Source organism: Haliotis rubra, unplaced genomic scaffold (assembly GCF_003918875.1).
Source record: "Haliotis rubra isolate DU_JTF1 unplaced genomic scaffold, ASM391887v1 Scf140, whole genome shotgun sequence".
In the NCBI taxonomy this organism is placed as follows: domain Eukaryota; kingdom Metazoa; phylum Mollusca; class Gastropoda; order Lepetellida; family Haliotidae; genus Haliotis; species Haliotis rubra.
The window spans coordinates 1596128-1618540 of record NW_025765337.1 but is presented as its reverse complement, the minus strand read 5'-3'; the positions used below and the strand labels follow the sequence as shown (position 1 = coordinate 1618540).

The 22413-nt window shown below is 36.0% G+C and overlaps 1 protein-coding gene across 1 annotated transcript; it reads right to left on the bottom strand.

Annotated features, from left to right (window-relative positions):
* Positions 1-338: 338 nt before the first annotated feature.
* Positions 339-21860, bottom strand: LOC124268857 (tripartite motif-containing protein 2-like). The gene is made up of 3 exons (XM_046703884.1): positions 21777-21860; positions 3116-3422; positions 339-2456 (listed from the first exon to the last, which is right to left on the bottom strand). The coding sequence occupies exons 2-3, from the start codon at positions 3420-3422 to the stop codon at positions 967-969; spliced, it is 1797 nt and encodes a 598-aa protein (XP_046559840.1). The 5' UTR covers positions 21777-21860; the 3' UTR covers positions 339-966.
* Positions 21861-22413: the final 553 nt, after the last annotated feature.

Here is a 22413-nt window from a genome sequence, read left to right as displayed (position 1 = left end):
AGTGCCGCATCTGGTAGTCTAGATCACATATTGTATGTACTCTTCTGATAAGTGTAAATTAACACTGCACCAATGACCGAAAAACATGAAAAAACAATGCCTTCTGGAAAAGGTTATTACGAATTAAATGTCATTCATACGAAGGTACGTAGTGCTACTAGTGCGGACTGACCACATTCACGTGTCATCCGTTTCAAAGGCATAAGTGTTCTCCCTTAGACCACTGTCCCCCCGGATTCATACAGTTTACACAATTGTTTCTTTTTCGATTCAAGATTCACCAAAATGAAAAATACAATGTCGGTCCTCATAAATAAATTCGATAACGAACGCCTGTGTAATCTACGAAAGTTTAATAACAAACAATACTACAAATGAAATCTAACAAAAATGACATTGTCCAGCCTCCATAAGCTGACTGTTTATATATCATATGTCCTTTACAGGCCTGTACACCATGTGTTGTGGGGACGAGCAACACATTTGTTCAAGTCCAAAACATAAATTCTTTTCTTCTTCTAAATACCTCTAACTTAATCACTTCATCACTCACTAACTCACTTATTGGTTACAATATCTGCTCACACATTGCTATAACGCCCTGTATTTCCTGTATTACAGTTGACTCAAATTATTATCGTACGTTCCACACATTCCTTAAATGGCCCTAGAGAAACAGAAGAATTTTTGACTCTGTACATCTGAATAATATATTTTTTCCTAGCAATATATTCACTTTTTCTATTTTCACAAATTTTATTTTGCACTGGCTGAAGTGACGCTTTCAACATAATTGTTTTGACTTGTTTGATTGGTTATGATCGCTTGTTAAATGTTCGCTTCATGCAAAGGGCAAGGCGTCAACTCAAAAGACGAAATGCTTTCGTTCGGGACTTCTTCAATTCTTTTTACAATATTGAGCAATAGCGTTATTTTGAGCCCAAGGATCGGTAACATGGTTCAAGGTTAGGTGCTCTTGAACTCAAATACTTTCACTTTTTGAGAACTTTCCGTCACAAAGAGTCTCGTTGAATGAAGGAATACCCCACACAAAGATTCGGCTCCATTCTGGGACATGAGGAGGTCTTTGATAAACTCCCCAGTCTGTGTCAGCAGCACCAGTCTCTCCGTCCAGTAGTCTGCTACCAGGATGTAGCCAGTGTTGGTAGTTGTAATACCACGTGGTCGTTTCAGCTCTCTATCCCCTGTAGGCGTGTAGGCGAACACAAGTCCTCCCTCCCGCGTGATGCAATACACGGAGCCCGACCCACCGTCGGACACCAAGATGTTGCCGTTGATGGTAGTACTCAAGAACCATGGTTCACGTAGCAGGTTTTGACCGGTGTTGTGTCCAGAGAAGGTCTGCAGAACAACCCCCGCCATGTCCAGCACATCAACAGAAGATGGATCCATGCATCCTGCTACTAGTGTTGAGGAACTCAAGGATGTCAGGCATCGGTATTTCTTCTTTGTTTTGATGATGGACATCATGAAGAGGTCTGGTGTCACCTGTGCTAGGACTATCGCGTTGTAGGACCAGAAGGATACAGCCACCTGGTTCTCTGTCAGCTTCGTCACAGTAAATGGATTACTTTTGAGCGTCAGTTTACTCTGACGTGATTCATTCTTCAATGTGTACAATGATTTCAGGCACTTGTTGCTCCAGTCGGTCACTACGAGCGTCTCCACATCGTCTACAAACATAACAACAACATCAGCAGCATCAGGCGTGGCTTTGTCACTGTCAAACCGGACATCAACTGACTCACTTAGCATGGGAGTAGACGTAACATCAAACAACGGCTTCTCTAGTCTTCCCAGGCGGACATCTGTCAGAAATGCTCTCTCATTGAACTCATCAATGAATATAATATCCTCCTCCTCTGTTTTGTGTTGTAGATGAAAGTTTCTGTCTGTTGCCTCCTTTATTGCCCCTGACTGACACATCTGGTAAATGTCAAACATCTCCGTTTCACTCTCCGACTTCAGCACCTGCGTTATGTACTCATCATATTGCTGATACATCTGAATGTGAATTTCCCCCGATTTCACCTGTCCTTTCAGATCAACAATATGTCGTTCAGTCATTTCATTCAGCTCATTCAGCAGCTGTTTCTCCTTCTGTTTGATCATAGTCATTGCTCTCTGTGCGACCTTCCTCGTATGTAATTCCAACGACAGCTTCTTCTGGCTCATGCCGAGGATCCGTGACTGGTGATGTAAAACACTGGACCTTGTGCAATCCAGCTGCTTGCTGATCATGTCCTTGTTTTCCATGAGCACGGACTTGACCTCTGGTAACACAGTGTGTATGGGGACGACAGATGTACACGTCCCATGGTGCAGTGTACAACAGTTCACACACACGGCTTTGTTACAGTCTCTGCAGCAGAACTCCACCACGTCCCTTTTCTCCCCGAACAAAGTGCAGGAAACACACATATGCTTGCTTGCATCTGCAATCGAGATAAAATATACCTTTAATGTGAGTGAGTGAGTGAGTATGGGTTTACGCCGCTTTTAGCAGCAGTCCAGCAACATCGCGGGGGGGACACCAGAAATAGGCTTCACACATTGTAACCATGTGGGGAATCGAACCAGGGTGTTCCGCGAGACGAGACGAGCGAACGCTGTGGGTAGAAGCGATAAGCTGAGAAAACCTACCCAACCGCCCATCTCAAAATCAAGGAAGCATTTTATCGATATTATCGATAAAGGTAACATAAAAAGAGTGCAACGTGCTCTTACTTATATGTTCTTGATATGAGCGCAATGTTCCCTACCTTGAGAACTGATGTCCCGAAAGAGTGTAAAGGATGTTTTTTTCATATGAGCGGAAAATTCCTTACTTGGAGTGATGTCGTCAGTGTCATCAACCACAGGTACCCTCACCTTGAGAGCCGGAGCCCTCGTTACCAGCGGAGAGCCGGAGTCCTCGTTATCACCTTGAGAGCCGGAGCCCTCGTTATCAGCGGACAGGTCCGTACCTTGTAAGTGATGTCGTCAGTGTCATCAGCCACAAGTTCCCTCACCTTAAGAGCCGGAGCCCTCGTTATCAGCGGAGAGTTCCCTACTTTGGAAGTAATGCCCGGGAAGCGAGCGGACAGTTCCTTACCTTGTGTATTTCCGCCTCCTGGGGCGAACATGTCCAGCAGCCCCTGTATGAGGAAGCTCGGCTTGATGGGCTTCACCCACTCTTCCACCGGCCCGTCAGGGTGTGGGACACTGGTAGTCTGGCGGCAGTAGGGACACGGGATGCAACCCAGGAGGGTGTCGTGGATATTGAGGAGGTACTTCTTCAGACAGCCCTTACAGAAGGTGTGACCACACGCCAGAGTGCAAGGGTCCTTGTACACCTCGCTGCAGATACAACACGTCAGGAAATTCTCATTCAACTTCTCCAGCTTTGTGATGGCGTCCATCTACAATAAACAACACGGAAGATATAAAACAAGTTGCCAGTTGACATCATGTGTAGCTTGTGTAATGAATAGACCATGACACATCGATATAAACACGATAGGAAGTAGCGTGTTGAAGCTGGTGGAGCGCCCATACATCGGGCTACTATACTCTCGTCCAAAAGAAACTTGACCCCTATTTTTTTTGCTCTAAAGGAAATGTGTCTTTTTAAATATTGCAAAATACTATGAACCGAGTTCTCCCGTGTTCATAGAGGCTTGAAATGTCTCAAAATCATGGTTTACATGCAAGGTTATTCTAAAATCGGTTTTCTCGCAGTTGCACGAACCACGCGTGCAATATTTGGTATAAAATGCCTCCATATAACCCACTGTCATCAGTGCATTAGAAAACCACAGCGAGAATGCCCAGACTGACAGCAGAACAGCTTGAACGAACAATCGGTATAATCAAAATGGGGGCTTCTCGTGGTCACGTTGTGAGAATCTTCGGTTGCTCTACCACGGCTATATCCAACCTCATCTAGCGGTTCCAACAGACTGGCCAGACGAGGGACCGGCCCAGATCAGGGAGACCCCGCATCACAACGGCACAGGAAGACAGGTACATCCGTAATCTCCACTTACGTAACCGCTTCCTGACGTCAACGTCAACGGCAACAACGGCATTGGGTCGCCGCCTCAGTCGACAGACAGTAGCCAGACGTCTCCGTGCCTATGACATTAGGAACTACAGACCGTACAGAGGAACTTCCCTGACACTTAGACATCGCCAGCAGAGGTTACAGTGGGCACGTCATGTGCGACGCTGGCAGAGACGTGACTGGCAAAGGGTACTATTTTCGGACGAGAGCAGGTTCTCTCTGTTCCATAATGACGGAAGGACACGAGTTTACCGGAGAGTGAGCGAACGCATGGCTCCTTGTTGCATTCAGGAGACGGAGCCTTTCGGTGGAGGGAGTGTGATGATCTGGGCAGTCATTTTTGGAGACCGGACCATTAGACTTGTTGTGTTTGACGAGACACTGACTGGTCAACGCTGCATCGACCATGTTTTGAGACCGGTAGTTCTCCCTTTCCTGCAGCAACAGCAGCGAGGGACTCTCTTCCAACATGACAACGCCAGGCCCCAATTTGCTAGAGTTGTGCAGGACTTTCTTAATCGCAACAACGTCAACGTTCTGCCCTCACCTCCAGGGTCTCCTGATATGTCACCGATCGAGCACCTCCACAAACACGTCGGCAGTTGATTCAAGCCCTGATGGAGGAGTGGCAGAGAATCCCCAACAACGTCATCAGACGTTATCAATGCGCAGACGTGCGTTTGCATGCATCCAGGCCCACATCCGTTATTGACAATGCTTTTTGACCACTCTGAACGTCTATGAAATTTCACCCTGTAAATGGCACGTCATTACATCACATAATTTTCAATAAATCTTAATTAGATTTTGTGATGTGCTTGTCAATAGATTTATCTTCATAGTACAGTAGGTTTTAGTGACATGGGACTAAAATACTGCACACAGTCAGTACTTTGTCAGGTGTCAAGTTTCTTTTGGACGTGAGTATATTTACCTTTTCAGAGACAAAGCTGGTTTCATACACGCTACCGTCACCTAAACGACATCTTCTGCGGTTGTATATAGTTAAAAATAAACAACTTTATGTCCTATATGGGTATATAATTAAAAATAAACCACTATATGTCCTATTGTGGGGGGTATATAGTTACAAGTAAACCACTATATGGAGGGGGGGAGGGGTTACATAGTAACAAGCAAACCACTTTATGTCCTATATAGTTACAAGTAAAACACTATATGTTCTATATAGTTACAAGTAAACCACTATTTGCCCTATATAGTTACAAGTAAACAACTATATGTCCTAAATAGTTACAATTAAACAACTATATGTCTATATAGTTACAAATAAACCACTATATGTCCTATAGAGTTACGAGTAAACCACTATATGTGTATATAGTTACAAGTAAACGACTATATGTCTATATTTGCCCAATATAGTCTATATAGTTACAACTAAACAACTATATGTCCTATATAGTTACAATTAAACAACTATATGTCTATATAGTTACAAGTAAATTACTATATGGCCTATATAGTTATAACTAAACAACCATATGTCTATATAGTTACAAATAAACCACTATATGTCCTATATAGTTACAAGTAAACCACTATATGTCCTATATAGTTACAAGTAAACCAACTATATGTCCGATATATAGTTACAAGTAACTAAACAACTATATGTCTATATATAAGCCTACATGTATAGTTATAAATAAACCACTATATGTCCTATATAGTTACAAGTAAACCACTATATGTCCTATATAGTTACAATTAAACAACTATATGTCCTATATAGTTACAAGTCAACCACTATATGTGCATATAGTTACAAGTAAACCACTATAAGTCATATATAGTTACGAGTAAACCATTATATGTCCTATATAGTTACAAGTAAACCACTATATGTCCTATATAGTTACAAGTAAACCACTATATGTCCTATATAGTTACAATTAAACCACTATATGTCCTATATAGTTACAAGTAAACCACTATATGTCCTATATAGTTACAAGTAAACCACTATATGTCCTATATAGTTACAAGTAAACCATTATATGTCCTATATAGTTACAAGTAAACCACTATATGTCCTATATAGTTACAAGTAAACCACTATGTGTCCTATATAGTTACAAATAAACCACTATATGTCCTATATAGTTACAAGTAAACCACTATATGTCCTATATAGTTACAATTAAACAACTATATGTCTATATAGTTACAAATAAACCACTATATGTCCTATATAGTTACAAGTAAACTATTATATGTGTATATAGTTACAATTAAACCACTATATGTTCTATATAGTTACAAGTTAACCACTATATGTGTATATAGTTACAAGTAAACCACTATATGTCATATATAGTTACAAGTAAACCACTATATGTCCTATATAGTTACAAGTAAACCACTATATGTCCTATATAGTTACAAGTAAACAACTATATGTCCTATATAGTTACAAATAAACAAACATATGTCCTATATAGTTACAAGTAAACCACTATATGTCCTATATAATTACAATTAAGCAACTATATGTCTATATAGTTACAAATAAGCCACTATATGTCCTATATAGTTACAAGTAAACCACTATATGTCCTATATAGTTACAAGTAAACCACTATATGTCCTATATAGTTACAAGTAAACCACTATATGCCCTATATAGTTACAAGTAAACCACTATATGTCCTATATAGTTACAAATAAACCACTATATGTCCTATATAGTTACAAACTAGTAAACCATATATATGTCTATATAGTTACAAATAAACAACTATATGTCCTATATAGTTACAAATAAACCACTATATGTCCTATATAGTTACAAAGTAAACCACTATATGTCCTATATAGTTACAAGTAAACCACTATATGTGTATATAGTTACAAGTAAACAACTATATGTCCTATATATACTTACCAATTATATGTCCTATGTGTAGTTAAAGTAAACTATATGTCCTATATAGTTACAATTAAACCACTATATGTCCTATATAGTTACAAGTAAACCACTATATGTCCTATATAGTTATAACTAAACCATATATGTCTTATATAGTTACAAGTAAACCACTATATGTCCCATATATAGTTACAAGTAAACCACTATATGTCCTATATAGTTACAAGTAAACCACTATATGTCTATATAGTTACAAATAAACAACTATATGTCTATATAGTTACAAATAAACCACTATATGTCCTATATAGTAATAATTAAACAACTATATGTCTATATAGTTACAAGTAAACCACTATATATCTTATATAGTTACAAGTAAACCACTATATGTCCTATATAGTTACAAGTAAACCACTATATGTCCTATATAGTTACAAGTAAACCACTATATGTCCTATATAGTTACAAAGTAAACCACTATATGTCCTATATAGTTACAAGTAAAAACTATAACTATATAGTCTATATAGTTATATAGTTACAAGTAAACCACTATATGTCTTATATAGTTACAAGTAAACCACTATATGTCCTATATAGTTACAAGTAAACCACTATATGTCCTATATAGTTACAAGTAAACCACTATATGTCTATATAGTTACAAATAAACCACTATATGTCCTATATAGTTACAAGTAAACCACTATATGTGTCTATATATATAGTTACAAGTAAACCACTATATGTCCTATATAGTTATAACTAAACAACTATATGTCCTATATAGTTTACAAATAAACCACTATATGTATTATATAGTTACAAGTAAACCACTATATGTCCTATATAGTTACAATTAAACCACTATATGTCCTATATAGTTACAAGTAAACCAACCACTATATGTACAAATTAAATATATAGTTACAAGTAAACCACTATATGTCCTATATAGTTACAAGTAAACCACTATATGTCCTATATAGTTACAAGTAAACCACTATATGTCCTATATAGTTACAAGTAAACCACTATATGTCCTATATAGTTACAAATAAACCACTATATGTCCTATATAGTTACAAGTAAACCACTATATGACCTATATAGTTACAATTAAACAACTATATGTCTATATAGTTACAAATAAACCACTATATGTCCTATATAGTTACAAGTAAACTATTATATGTGTATATAGTTACAATTAAACAACTATATGTTCTATATAGTTACAAGTTAACCACTATATGTGTATATAGTTACAAGTAAACCACTATATGTCATATATAGTTACGAGTAAACCATTATATGTCCTATATAGTTACAAGTAAGTCACTACATGTCTCATATAGTTACAAGTAAACGACTATGTGTCCTATATAGTTACAAATAAACCACTATATGTCCTATATAGTTACAAGTAAACCACTATATGTCCTATATAGTTACAATTAAACAACTATATGTCTATATAGTTACAAATAAACCACTATATGTCCTATATAGTTACAAGTAAACCACTATATGTCCTATATAGTTACAATTAAACCACTATTTGCACTATATAGTTACAAGTAAACCACTATTTGCCCTATATAGTTACAAGTAAACCTTTATATGTCCTATATAGTTACAAATAAACCACTATATGTCCTATATAGTTACGAGTAAACCATTATATGTGTATATAGTTACAAATAAACAACTATATGTCCTATATAGTTACAAATAAACCACTATATGTCCTATATAGTTACAAGTAAACCACTATATGTCCTATATAGTTACAAGTAAACAACTATATGTCTATATAGTTACAAGTAAACCACTATATGTCCTATATAGTTACAAGTAAACCACTATATGTCCTATATAGTTACAATTAAACCACTATATGTGTATATAGTTACAAGTAAACCACTATATGTCTTATATAGTTACAAGTAAACCACTATATGTCTCATATATAGTTACAAGTAAACCACTATATGTCCTATATAGTTACAAGTAAACCACTATATGTCTATATAGTTACAAATAAACAACTATATGTCTATATAGTTACAAATAAACCACTATATGTCCTATATAGTTATAAGTAAACCACTATATGTCTATATAGTTACAAGTAAACCACTATATGTCCTATATAGTTACAAGTAAACCACTATATGTCCTATATAGTTACAAGTAAACCACTATATGTCTATATATACAAATACAAAGTAAACCACTATATGTCCTATATGTGTTATAAGTTAAACCACTATATGTCTCTATATAGTTACAAATAAACCACTATATGTCCTATATAGTTACAAGTAAACCACTATATGTCCTATATAGTTACAAGTAAACCACTATATGCCCTATATAGTTACAAGTAAACCACTATATGTCCTATATAGTTATAACTAAACAACTATATGTCTATATAGTTACAAATAAACCACTATATGTCCTATATAGTTACAAGTAAACCACTATATGTCCTATATAGTTACAATTAAACCACTATATGTCCTATATAGTTACAAGTAAACCACTATATGTCTATATAGTTACAAGTAAACCACTATAGTACAAGTAAAACCACTATATGTATATAGTTTACAAGTAAACCACTATATGTCCTATACTATATAGTTACGATAACGCCATATGTGTCCTGTATGGTTACGAGTAATAAACCACTATATGTCTATATAGTTACAAATAAACCACTATATGTCTATATAGTTACAAGTAAACCACTATATATGTCCTATATAGTTACAAGTAAACCACTATATGTCCTATATAGTTACAAGTAAACCACTATATGTCCCTATATAGTTACAATTAAACCACTATATGTCCTATATAGTTACAAGTAAACCACTATATGTCCTATATAGTTACAAGTAAACCACTATATGTCCTATATAGTTACAAATAAACCACTATATGTCTATATAGTTACAAGTAAACCACTATATGTCCTATATAGTTACAATTAAACCACTATATGTCCTATATAGTTACAAGTAAACCACTATATGTCCTATATAGTTACAAGTAAACCACTATATGTCCTATATAGTTACAAATAAACCACTATATGTCCTATATAGTTACAAGTAAACCACTATATGTGTATATAGTTACAAGTAAACCACTATATGTCCTATATAGTTACAAGTAAACCACTATATGTCCTATATAGTTACAAGTAAACCACTATATGTCCTATATAGTTACAAGTAAACCACTATATGTCCTATATAGTTACAAGTAAACCAACTATATGTCCTATATAGTTACAAGTAAACCACTATATGTCCTATATATAGTTACAAGTAAACCACTATATGTCCTATATAGTTACAAGTAAACCACTATATGTCCTATATAGTTACAAGTAAACCACTATATGTCCTATATAGTTACAAAATAAACCACTATATGTCCTATATAGTTACAAGTAAACCACACTATAGTTGTAAACCCTATATAGTTACAAGTAAACCACTATATATGTCTATATAGTTACAAGTAAACCACTATATGTCCTATATAGTTACAAGTAAACCACTATATGTCCTATATAGTTACAAGTAAACCACTATATGTTTATATAGTTACAAGTAAACCACTATATGTCCTATATAGTTACAAGTAAACCACTATATGTCCTATATAGTTACAAGTAAACCACTATATGTCCTATATAGTTACAAATAAACCACTATATGTCCTCTATAGTTTCAAGAAAACCACTATATGTCCTATATAGTTACAATTAAACAACTATATGTCTATATAGTTACAAATAAACCACTATATGTCCTATATAGTTACAAGTAAACCACTATATGTCCTATTTAGTTACAATTTACATATATAGTTTAAACCACTATTTGCCCTATATAGTTACAAGTAAACCACTATTTGCCCTATATAGTTACAAGTAAACCACTATATGTCCTATATAGTTACAATTAAACCACTATGTGTCCTATATAGTTACGAGTAAACCATTATATGTGTATATAGTTACAAATAAACCACTATATGTCCTCTATAGTTACAAGTAAACCACTATATGTCCTATATAGTTACAATTAAACCACTATTTGCCCTATATAGTTACAAGTAAACCACTATTTGCCCTATATAGTTACAAGTAAACCACTATATGTCCTATATAGTTACAAATAAACCACTATATGTCCTATATAGTTACGAGTAAACCATTATATGTGTATATAGTTACAAATAAACCACTATATGTCCTATGTAGTTACAAATAAACTACAATATGTCCTATATAGTTACAAGTAAACTACAATATTTCCTATATAGTTACAAGTAAACCACTATTTGCCCTATAGTTACAAGTAAACCACTATATGTCCTATATAGTTATAACTAAACCACTATATGTCTATATAGTTACAAATAAACCACTATATGTCCTATATAGTTACAAGTAAACCACTATTTGCGCTATATAGTTACAAGTAAACCACTATATGTCCTATATAGTTATAACTAAACAACTATATGTCTATATAGTTACAAATAAACCACTATATGTCTTATATAGTTACAAGTAAACCACTATATGTCCTATATAGTTACGAGTAAACCATTATATGTCCTATATAGTTACAAGTAAACCACTACATGTCCTATATAGTTACAAGTAAACGACTATGTGTCCTATATAGTTACAAATAAACCAACATATGTCCTATATAGTTACAAGTAAACCACTATATGTCTATATAGTTACAAATAAACCACTATATGTCCTATATAGTTACAAGTAAACCACTATATGTGTATATAGTTACAAGTAAACCACTCTATGTCATATATAGTTACAAGTAAACCACTATATGTCCTATATAGTTACAAGTAAACCACTATATGTCTATATAGTTACAAATAAACCACTATATGTCCTATATAGTTACAAGTAAACCACTATATGTCCTATATAGTTACAAATAAACCACTATATGTCCTATATAGTTACAAGTAAACCACTATATGTCTATATAGTTACAAGTAAACCACTATTTGTCCTATATAGTTACAAGTAAACCATTATATGTCTATATAGTTACAAATAAACCACTATATGTCCTATATAGTTACAAGTAAACCACTATATGTCCTATATAGTTACAAGTAAACCACTATATGTCCTATATAGTTACAAGTAAACCACTATATGTCTATATAGTTACAAGTAAACCACTATTTGCCCTATATAGTTACGAGTAAACCATTATATGTGCTATATAGTTACAAAATAAACCACTATATGTCCTATATAGTTACAAGTAAACCACTATATGTCTATATAGTTACAAGTAAACCACTATATGTCCTATATAGTTACAAGTAAACCATTATATGTTTCTATATAGTTACAAGTAAACCACTATTTGCCCTATATAGTTACAAGTAAACCACTATATGTCCTATATAGTTATAACTAAACAACTATATGTCTATATAGTTACAAATTAAACCACTATATGTCCTATATAGTTTCAAGAAAACCACTATATGTCCTATATAGTTACAATTAAACAACTATATGTCTATATAGTTACAAATAAACCACTATATGTCCTATATAGTTACAAGTAAACCACTATATGTCCTATATAGTTACAAATAAACCACTATATGTCCTATATAGTTACGAGTAAACCATTATATGTGTATATAGTTACAAATAAACCACTATATGTCCTATATAGTTACAAGTAAACCACTATATGTCCTATATAGTTACAAATAAACCACTATATGTCCTATATAGTTACAAGTAAACCACTATATGTCCTATATAGTTACAAGTAAACCACTATATGTCCTATATAGTTACAAGTAAACCACTATATGTCCTATATAGTTACAAGTAAACCACTATATGTCTATATAGTTACAAATAAACCACTATATGTCCTATATAGTTACAAGTAAACCACTATATGTCCTATATAGTTACAAGTAAACCACTATATGTCCTATATTGTTATAACTAAACAACTATATGTCCTATATAGTTACAAATAAACCACTATATGTCCTATATAGTTACAAGTAAACCACTATATGTCCTATATAGTTACGAGTAAACCATTATATGTGTATATAGTTACAAGTAAACCACTATATGTCCTATATAGTTACAAGTAAACGACTATGTGTCCTATATAGTTGCAAATAAACCAACATATGTCCTATATAGTTACAAGTAAACCACTATATGTCTATATAGTTACAAGTAAACCACTATATGTCCTATATAGTTACAAGTAAACTACTATATGTGTATATAGTTACAAGTGAACCACTCTATGTCCTATATAGTTACAAGTAAACGACTATGTGTCCTATATAGTTACAATTAAACAACTATATGTCTATATAGTTACAAATAAACCACTATATGTCCTATATAGTTACAAGTAAACCACTATATGTGTATATAGTTACAAATAAACCTCTATATGTCCTATATAGGTACAAGTAAACCACTATATGTCTATATAGTTACAAGTAAATCACTATTTGCCCTATATAGTTACGAGTAAACCATTATATGTGTATATAGTTACAAATAAACCACTATATGTCCTATATAGTTACAAGTAAACCACTATATGTCCTATATAGTTACAAGTAAACCACTATATGTCCTATATAGTTACAAGTAAACCACTATATGTCTATATAGTTACAAGTAAACCACTATTTGCCCTATATAGTTACGAGTAAACCATTATATGTGCATATAGTTACAAATAAACCACTATATGACCTATATAGTTACAAGTAAACCACTATATGTCTATATAGTTACAAGTAAACAACTATATGTCCTATATAGTTACAAGTAAACCATTATATGTTTGTATAGTTACAAGTAAACCACTATTTGCCCTATATAGTTACAAGTAAACCACTATATGTCCTATATAGTTATAACTAAACAACTATATGTCTATATAGTTACAATATAAACCACTATATGTCCTATATAGTTACAAGTAAACCACTATATGTCCTATATAGTTACAATTAAACAACTATATGTCTATATAGTTACAAATAAACCACTATATGTCCTATATAGTTACAAGTAAACCACTATATGTCCTATATAGTTACAAATAAACCACTATATGTCCTATATAGTTACAAGTAAACCACTATATGTCCTATATAGTTACAAATAAACCACTATATGTCCTATATAGTTACAAGTAAACCACTATATGTCCTATGTAGTTACAAATAAACTACTATATGTCCTATATAGTTACAAGTAAACTACAATATGTCCTATATAGTTACAAGTAAACCACTATTTGCCCTATAGTTACAGGTAAACCACTATATGTCCTATATAGTTATTACTAAACCACTATATGTCTATATAGTTACAAATAAACCACTATATGTCCTATATAGTTACAAGTAAACCACTATTTGCGCTATATAGTTACAAGTAAACCACTATATGTCCTATATAGTTATAACTAAACAACTATGCGTGTATATAGTTAGAAATAAACCACTATATGTCTATATAGTTACAAGTAAACAACTATATGTCCTATATAGTTACAAGTAAACCATTATATGTTTGTGTAGTTACAAGTAAACCACTATTTGCCCTATATAGTTACAAGGAAACCACTATATGTCCTATATAGTTACAAGTAAACCACTATATGTCTATATAGTTACAATTAAACCACTATATGTCCTATATAGTTACAAGTAAACCACTATATGTCCTATATATAGTTACAATTAAACAACTATATGTCCTATATAGTTACAAAATAAACCACTATATGTCCTATATAGTTACAAGTAAACCACTATATGTCCTATATAGTTACAAATAAACCACTATATGTCCTATATAGTTACGAGTAAACCATTATATGTGTATATAGTTACAAATAAACCACTATATGTCCTATATAGTTACAAGTAAACCACTATATGTCCTATGTAGTTACAAATAAACTACTATATGTCCTATATAGTTACAAGTAAACTACAATATTTCCTATATAGTTACAAGTAAACCACTATTTGCCCTATAGTTACAAGTAAACCACTATATGTCCTATATAGTTATAACTAAACCACTATATGTCTATATAGTTACAAATAAACCATATATGTAAACCACTATATAGTATATAGTTACAAATAAACCACTATTTGGCCTATATAGTTACAAGTAAACCACTATATGTCCTATATTGTTATAACTAAACAACTATATGTCTATATAGTTAGAAATAAACCACTATATGTCTTATATAGTTACAAGTAAACCACTATATGTCCTATATAGTTACGAGTAAACCATTATATGTCCTATATAGTTACAAGTAAACCACTACATGTCCTATATAGTTACAAGTAAACGACTATGTGTCCTATATAGTTACAAATAAACCAACATATGTCCTATATAGTTACAAGTAAACCTCTACATGTCCTATATAGTTACAAGTAAACCACTATATGTCTATATAGTTACAATTAAACCACTATATGTCCTATATAGTTACAAGTAAACTACTATATGTGTATATAGTTACAAGTAAACCACTCTATGTCTTATATAGTTACAAGTAAACGACTATGTGTCCTATATAGTTACAAGTAAACCACTATATGTCATATATAGTTACGAGTAAACCATTATATGTCCTATATAGTTACAAGTAAACCACTATATGTCCTATATAATTACACGTAAACGACTATGTGTCCTATATAGTTACAAATAAACCAAAATATGTCCTATATAGTTACAAGTAAACCACTATTTGCCCTATATAGTTACAAGTAAAACACTATGTGTCCTATATAGTTACAATTAAACAACTATATGTCTATATAGTTACAAATAAACCACTATATGTCCTCTATAGTTACAAGTAAACCACTATATGTGTATATAGTTACAAGTACGGCTCCGAAATATGGGGATGTCACTGTTTTCATTCAATAGAAAAACTACATTTATTCGCTTGTTCAAAAAATCTTAAATGTTGGACTCTCAACCCCTAATAACATGGTGTATGGTGAGTGTGGACGCTACCCGTTGTACATCGAATCCCACACAAGATGCTTACGCTACTGGATTAAACTGATTCATATGCCAGCCCATCGCTTACCGCAGAAAGCGTATAACATGCTTTACCACCTACACGAAATCGGCAAAAACACGTGGGCTTCATCAATAAAGAACTTACTATTCACCTATGGATTCGGCCTTGTATGGACTTCACAAACAGTGGGCGACTGTCATTCCTTTCTGAAAATATTTCGTACTCGCGCCACTGACATGTTCAAACAGGATTGGCATTCATGTCTTGAGGAGAGCTCAAGATACAACACATATCGCAATATAAAATCGATCTTTGAAACTGAAACCTGTCTCCACAACATTAAACCTAAATCTCTGCGAAATACCCTTATACGATTCAGACTTGGTCTCAGTGAATTGGAAGTGAACAAAGGAAGACACCACGGCATCGAGAAATCAGCCCGACTTTGCAAAATATGTAATAATGGCGTTGAAAACGAGTACCACTTCATATTTGTCTGCCCCATCTATGCTCAACTTAGATCTAAGTACTTACCTCCATACAACGCCATGTCTATATATAGTTTTAAGAAGCTGTTATCCTGCAATAACCCCACAATCCAATTCCAAATTGCTCTGTTTATACACCATGCTTTAATATTACGCAAAACATCCTATTGTTAACATCATTGTATTTTTGTTCTGCTTCAGAAATATATGTAACTCGAATGTATATGGGCCTATGGCCTTTCGTACAATAAAGCATTGAATATAGTTACAAATAAACCACTATATGTCCTATAGAGTTACGAGTAAACCACTATATGTGTATATAGTTACAAATAAACCACTATATGTCCTATAGAGTTACAAGTAAACCACTATATGTGTACATGTATATAGTTACAAGTAAACGACTATGTGTCCTATATAGTTATAACTAAACCACTACATGTCCTATATGGGGTGGGGGGATGCTGGGTTTGGAAACCAAATCTGTTTCAAAAACTGATCCTAAAATAATTTTACCCAGAATGTTGCATTTTCGCATCCTGAGCATTCTCGATGCTTTTAGAAATATTGTGTTTTATTAAGAAGGCGTTACCTGGGTTCTCCTTTCAGACATAAAATATTGAGATCTTGAAGCAATTTAACTATAATTGTTTCAAACAGTTTCCGGCTCAAAGAATGTTACATGGTAACACTTTAAACGATAATTTTTCCTTTGTTCCTGTCTGCTTTCTGTCGGGCGCGGTCACTATTACAGTGAACCAACGGTTGATATATCAGGTCGGGCGCGGTCACTATTACAGTGAACAAACAACGGTTGATATATCAGGTCGGGCGCGGTCACTATTACAGTGAACCAACGGTTGATATATCAGGTCGGGCGAGGTCACTATTACAGTGAACCAACGGTTGATATATCAGGTGTCTGAAAAAGTATGGTACTGTTTCCGCACTGACTGTGACAGGAGGAACAAAACGTACACTGGCACACTTTGATGTATTTTTATCAATAAACAGGAAAGCGGTTGTGAACTTCCGTCACACACAATGTACTCCCAGTTTCGGCAAGTGACATGTTGAGTTCCCTCTGACGTGCATCTCAGTGACACAGCAGTGTCCCGATATACCGCGACATCAATAGACTAGTGTCAGTAAAGTCAGCAGGAAAAGGTCTGAGAAGCGAGATACATATGGTGGAAGTTTAAGAAGTGAGACAAGGTGAAGGTGACGATATGGGTAAAATAAGTAGAGGAGAAGTTGAAGGGGACAGATAAGTAGGGGAGGAGTTCAAGGGGTGTGATACGTAGGGGAGAAGTTGAAGGGTGAGATAAGAAGGGAAGAAGCTGAAGGGGGGAGATACGTGGGGGAAAAGTTGAAGGGTGAGATAAGTAGGGGAGAAGTTGAAGGGGGAGATACGTAGGGGGAAAAGTTAAAGGGTGAGATAGAAGTAGGGGAGAAGTTGAAGGGGTGAGATACGTGGGGGAAAAGTTGAAGGGTGAGATAAAGTAGGGAGAAGTTGACTGAAGGGGGAGATACGTGGGGAAAAGTTGAAGGGTGAGATAAGTAGGGGAGAAGTTGAAGGGGTGAGATACGTGGGGGAAAAGTTGAAGGGTGAGATAAGTAGGGGATAAGTTGAAGGGGTGAGATACGTGGGGGAAAAGTTGAAGGGTGAGATAAGTAGGGGATAAGTTGAAGGGGTGAGATACGTGGGGGAAAAGTTGAAGGGTGAGATAAGTAGGGGAGAAGCTGAAGGGGTGAGATACGTAGGGGAGAAGTTGAAGGGTTAAGATAAGTAGGGGAGAAGCTGAAGGGGTGAGATACGTGGGGGAGAAGTTGAAGGGGTGAGATAAGTAGGGTGTGTGTGTTCAAGGGTTGAGATAAGTAGGGGAGAAGTTGAAGGGTGAGATAAGTAGGGGAGAAGTTGAAGGGTGAGATAAGTAGGGGAGAAGTTGAAGGGGTGAGATACGTGGGGGAAAAGTTGAAGGGTGAGATAAGTAGGGGATAAGTTGAAGGGGTGAGATACGTGGGGGAAAAGTTGAAGGGTGAGATAAGTAGGGGAGAAGCTGAAGGGGTGAGATACGTAGGGGAGAAGTTGAAGGGTTGAAGAGATAAGTAGGGGAGAAGCTGAAGGGTGAGATACGTAGGGGAGAAGTTGAAAGGGTGGAGAAGTAGGGTGTGTGTGTTGAAGGGTTGAGATAAGTAGGGAGAAGTTGAAGAGGTGAGATAAGTAGAGGGGAGAAGTTGAAGGGTGAGATATAAGTAGGGATAAGAAGTTGAAGGGGTGAGATAAGTAGGGGAGAAAGTTGAAGGGTTGAGATAAAGTAGGGGGATAAGTTGAAGGGTGAGATACGTAGGGGAAAAGTTGAAGGGTGAGATAGCAGTAGGGGAGAAGTTGAAGGGTTGAGATAAGTAGGGGAGAAGCTGTGAAGGGGTGAGATACATTAGGGGAAAAGTTGAAGGGTGAGATAAAGTAGGGGATAAGTTGAAGGGGTGAGATACATAGGGGGAAAAAGTTGAAGGGTGAGAGATAAAGTAGGGGAGAAGCTGAAAAGTGAATTGAGATAGATGGGGGAGAAGTTGAAGGGTTAGGAATAAGTAGGGGGAGAAGCTGAAGAGGGTGATGATACATTAGGGGGAGAAGTTGAAGGGGTGAGAGATAAGTAGGGTGTGTGTGTTCAAGGGTTGAGATAAGTAGGGGAGAAGTTGAAGGGTGAGATAAGTAGGGGAGAAGTTGAAGAGATTGAGAGATAAGTAGGGGGAGAAGTTGATGGGGTAAGATAAGTAGGTGCGCAGTTAAAGGGGTGAGATAAGTAGGGTGTGTGTGTTCAAGGGTTGAGATAAGTAGGGTATATGTTGAAGAGGTGAGATAAGTAGGGGAAGAAGTTAAAGGGTGAGATACGTAGGGAGAAGTTGAAGGGCGAGATAAGTAGGGGAGAAGTTGGAGGGGTAAGATAAGTAGGGGAGAAGTTGAAGGGGTGAGATAAGTAGGGTGTGTGTGTTCAAAGGGTTTGAGATAAGTAGGGGAGACGTTGAAGGGTGAGATAAGTAGGGTATATGTTGAAGGGGTGAGATAAGTAGGGAGAAGTTAAAGGGTGAGATAAGTAGGGAGAAGTTGAATGGGGTAAGATAAGTAGGTGCGCAGTTAAAGGGGTGAGATAAGTAGGGTGTGTGTGTTCAAGGGTTGAGATAAGTAGGGGAGAAGTTGAAGGGTGAGATAAGTAGGGTATATGTTGAAGGGGTGAGATAAGTAGGGGAAGAAGTTAAAGGGTGAGATACGTAGGGAGAAGTTGATGGGGTAAGATAAGTAGGGCGCTGATTAAAGGGTGGGAGATAAGTAGGGTGTGTGTGTTCAAGGGTTGAGATAAGTAGTAGGGGAGAAGTTGAAGGTCGTGGAGAGATAAGTAGGGGATATGTTGAAGGGGTAAGAGATAAGGAGGGGAAGAAGTTAAAGGGTGAGAGAAGGTTGTAGGGAGAAGTTGAAGGTTGAGATACGTATGGAGAAGTTGAAGGGTGAGATAAGAAGGGGAGAAGTTAAAGGGTGAAATACGTGGGGGAGAAGTTGAAGGGTGAGATAAGTAGGGTATATGTTGAAGGGTGAGATAAGTAGGGGAGAAGTTGAAGGATGAGATAAGTAGGGGAGAAGTTGAAGGGTGAGATAAGTAAGGGAGAAGTTGGAGGGGTGAGATAAGTAGGGGAGAAGTTGAAGGGTGAGATAAGTAAGGGAGAAGTTGGAGGGGTGAGATAAGTAAGGGAGAAGGTGAAGGGTGAGATAAGTAGGGGAATAGGTTAAAGGGTGAGATACGTAGGGAGAAGTTGAAGGGGGAGATACGTAGGGACAAGTTGAAGGGAGAGATACCAAGGGAGAAGTTGAAGGGTGAGATACGTAGGAGAGAAGTTGAAGGGTGAAATACGTAGGGGAGAAGTTGAAGGGTGAAATACGTGGGGGAGAAGTTGAAGGGTGAGATAAGTAGGGGAGAAGTTGAAGGGTGAAATACGTAGGGGAGAAGTTGAAGGGTGAGATAAGTAGGGGAGAAGTTGAAGGATGAGATAAGTAGGGGAGAAGTTGAAGGGTGAGATAAGCAAGGGAGAAGTTGGAGGGGTGAGATAAGTAGGGGAGAAGGTGAAGGGTGAGATAAGTAGGGGAATAGGTTTAAAGGGTGAGAATGCAATAGGGAGAAGTTGAAGGGGAGATACGTAGGGAGAAGGTGAAGGGTGAGATAAGTAGGGGGAATAGGTTAAAGGGTGAGATACGTAGGGAGAAGTTGAAGGGTGAGATAAAGTAGGTGGGACAAGTTGAAGGGAGAATGCAAAGTAGGGAGAGAGTTGAAGGGTGATCGAAAGTAGGGGAGAGAAGTTGAAGGATATGAAATACAGTAGGGAGAAGTTGAAGGGTGAGATAAGTAGGGAGAAGTTGAAGGATGAGATAAGTAGGGAGAAGTTGAAGGGTGAGATAAGTAGGGAGAAGTTGAAGGTGAGATAAGTAGGGGGAGAAGTTGAAGATTAAAGAGATAAGTAAAGGGGAATAGAGTTGAAGGGGTGAGAATACGTAGGGAGAAGTTGAAGGGTGAAATACGTAGGGGAGAAGGTGAAGGGTGAGATAAGTAGAGGAATAGGTTAAAGGGTGAGATACGTAGGGAGAAGTTGAAGGGTGAGATACGTAGGGACAAGTTGAAGGGAGAGATACGTAGGGAGAAGTTGAAGGGTGAGATACGTAGGGGAGAAGTTGAAGGGTGAGATACAGTAGGGAGAAGTTGAAGAAGTGAGAGAGTAGGAGAAGAAGATAAGTGAGGAGAGAGAGAGAGAGAGAGAGAGAGAGAGAGAGAGAGAGAGAGAGGAGAGAGAGAGAGTTGCAGGTTGTTTAACATACACAGTGTACATCTTGTTCGTTGGAGTTCGCTTTTAACAGACTATAGAAACCCCATTATATGTATTACATGAAACAAATCTTGTCACTGAAAACGGACACATTTTAAATCCTGAATCATCGAGCTTCACCATTCACCAGGAAGATGAAACATACCCTTGAAATAGCTGAAATGTATCTTAACAGTTTGTTTACGGAATAATATTGCTTATCATAAATTACTGAGTCTGCATAAGCACTGTAGCTAAACATGATCACAGACAGTGCGATGTGTGGGTCTCCATTACATACGTGACATAACACTTACCCCGACAGAACGACGTCTTCCAGTTGACCTGTCGTATACATTGTCGACACTCCGTTATCAGGATGCGTGCTGGCGCAACGTTTAACAGGCCGGAAACAGTCTACAGCCTGGTTTCCGCACCAGAGCAACATGTATATATATGTACATCTAAACTCAATTTAGCGGATATTATTTCCGGCAACATGTTTTTGATAAAGCACGTTATCATTTACGCCTATCGTGATCGCCTTTGTTGAACACATAACTTTTACTGATCGAATTGTTTTTCATGTATTACAAAATGTGTAGCTTATGGGATTTGTAACTAAGTGATTTGAGTATAAACTATGAAACACCGTTTCCGAACAAGAGCGGGAAGTTTATTCAGCTTAATATCCCACTTGTTGGAACACTAACACTAACATAATACATGAACGGACAGGTTGTTTTTGCAAATGTATCTCAACATGTTTAGTAAGCTTCACACTTTTTGTTGCTAACAATGCTTTCTTTATAAAATTGCAGGGGCGGTGGGGTAGCCTAGTGGTTAAAGCGTTGGCTTGTCACGCCGAAGACCCCGGGTTCGAATACCCACATGGGTACAATGTGTGAAGCCCATTTCTGGTGTTCCCCGCCGTGATGTTGCTGGAATATTGCT

Excerpts from the sequence above, each read along its gene's own strand:
- LOC124268857 (XM_046703884.1), bottom strand. The coding sequence starts at position 3,422 with ATGGACGCCATCACAAAGCTGGAGAAGTTGAATGAGAATTTCCTGACG. Across the intron at positions 2,457-3,115 it reads AGGAGGCGGAAATACACAAG|ATGCAAGCAAGCATATGTGT; the intron begins GTAAGGAACTGT and ends TCTCGATTGCAG.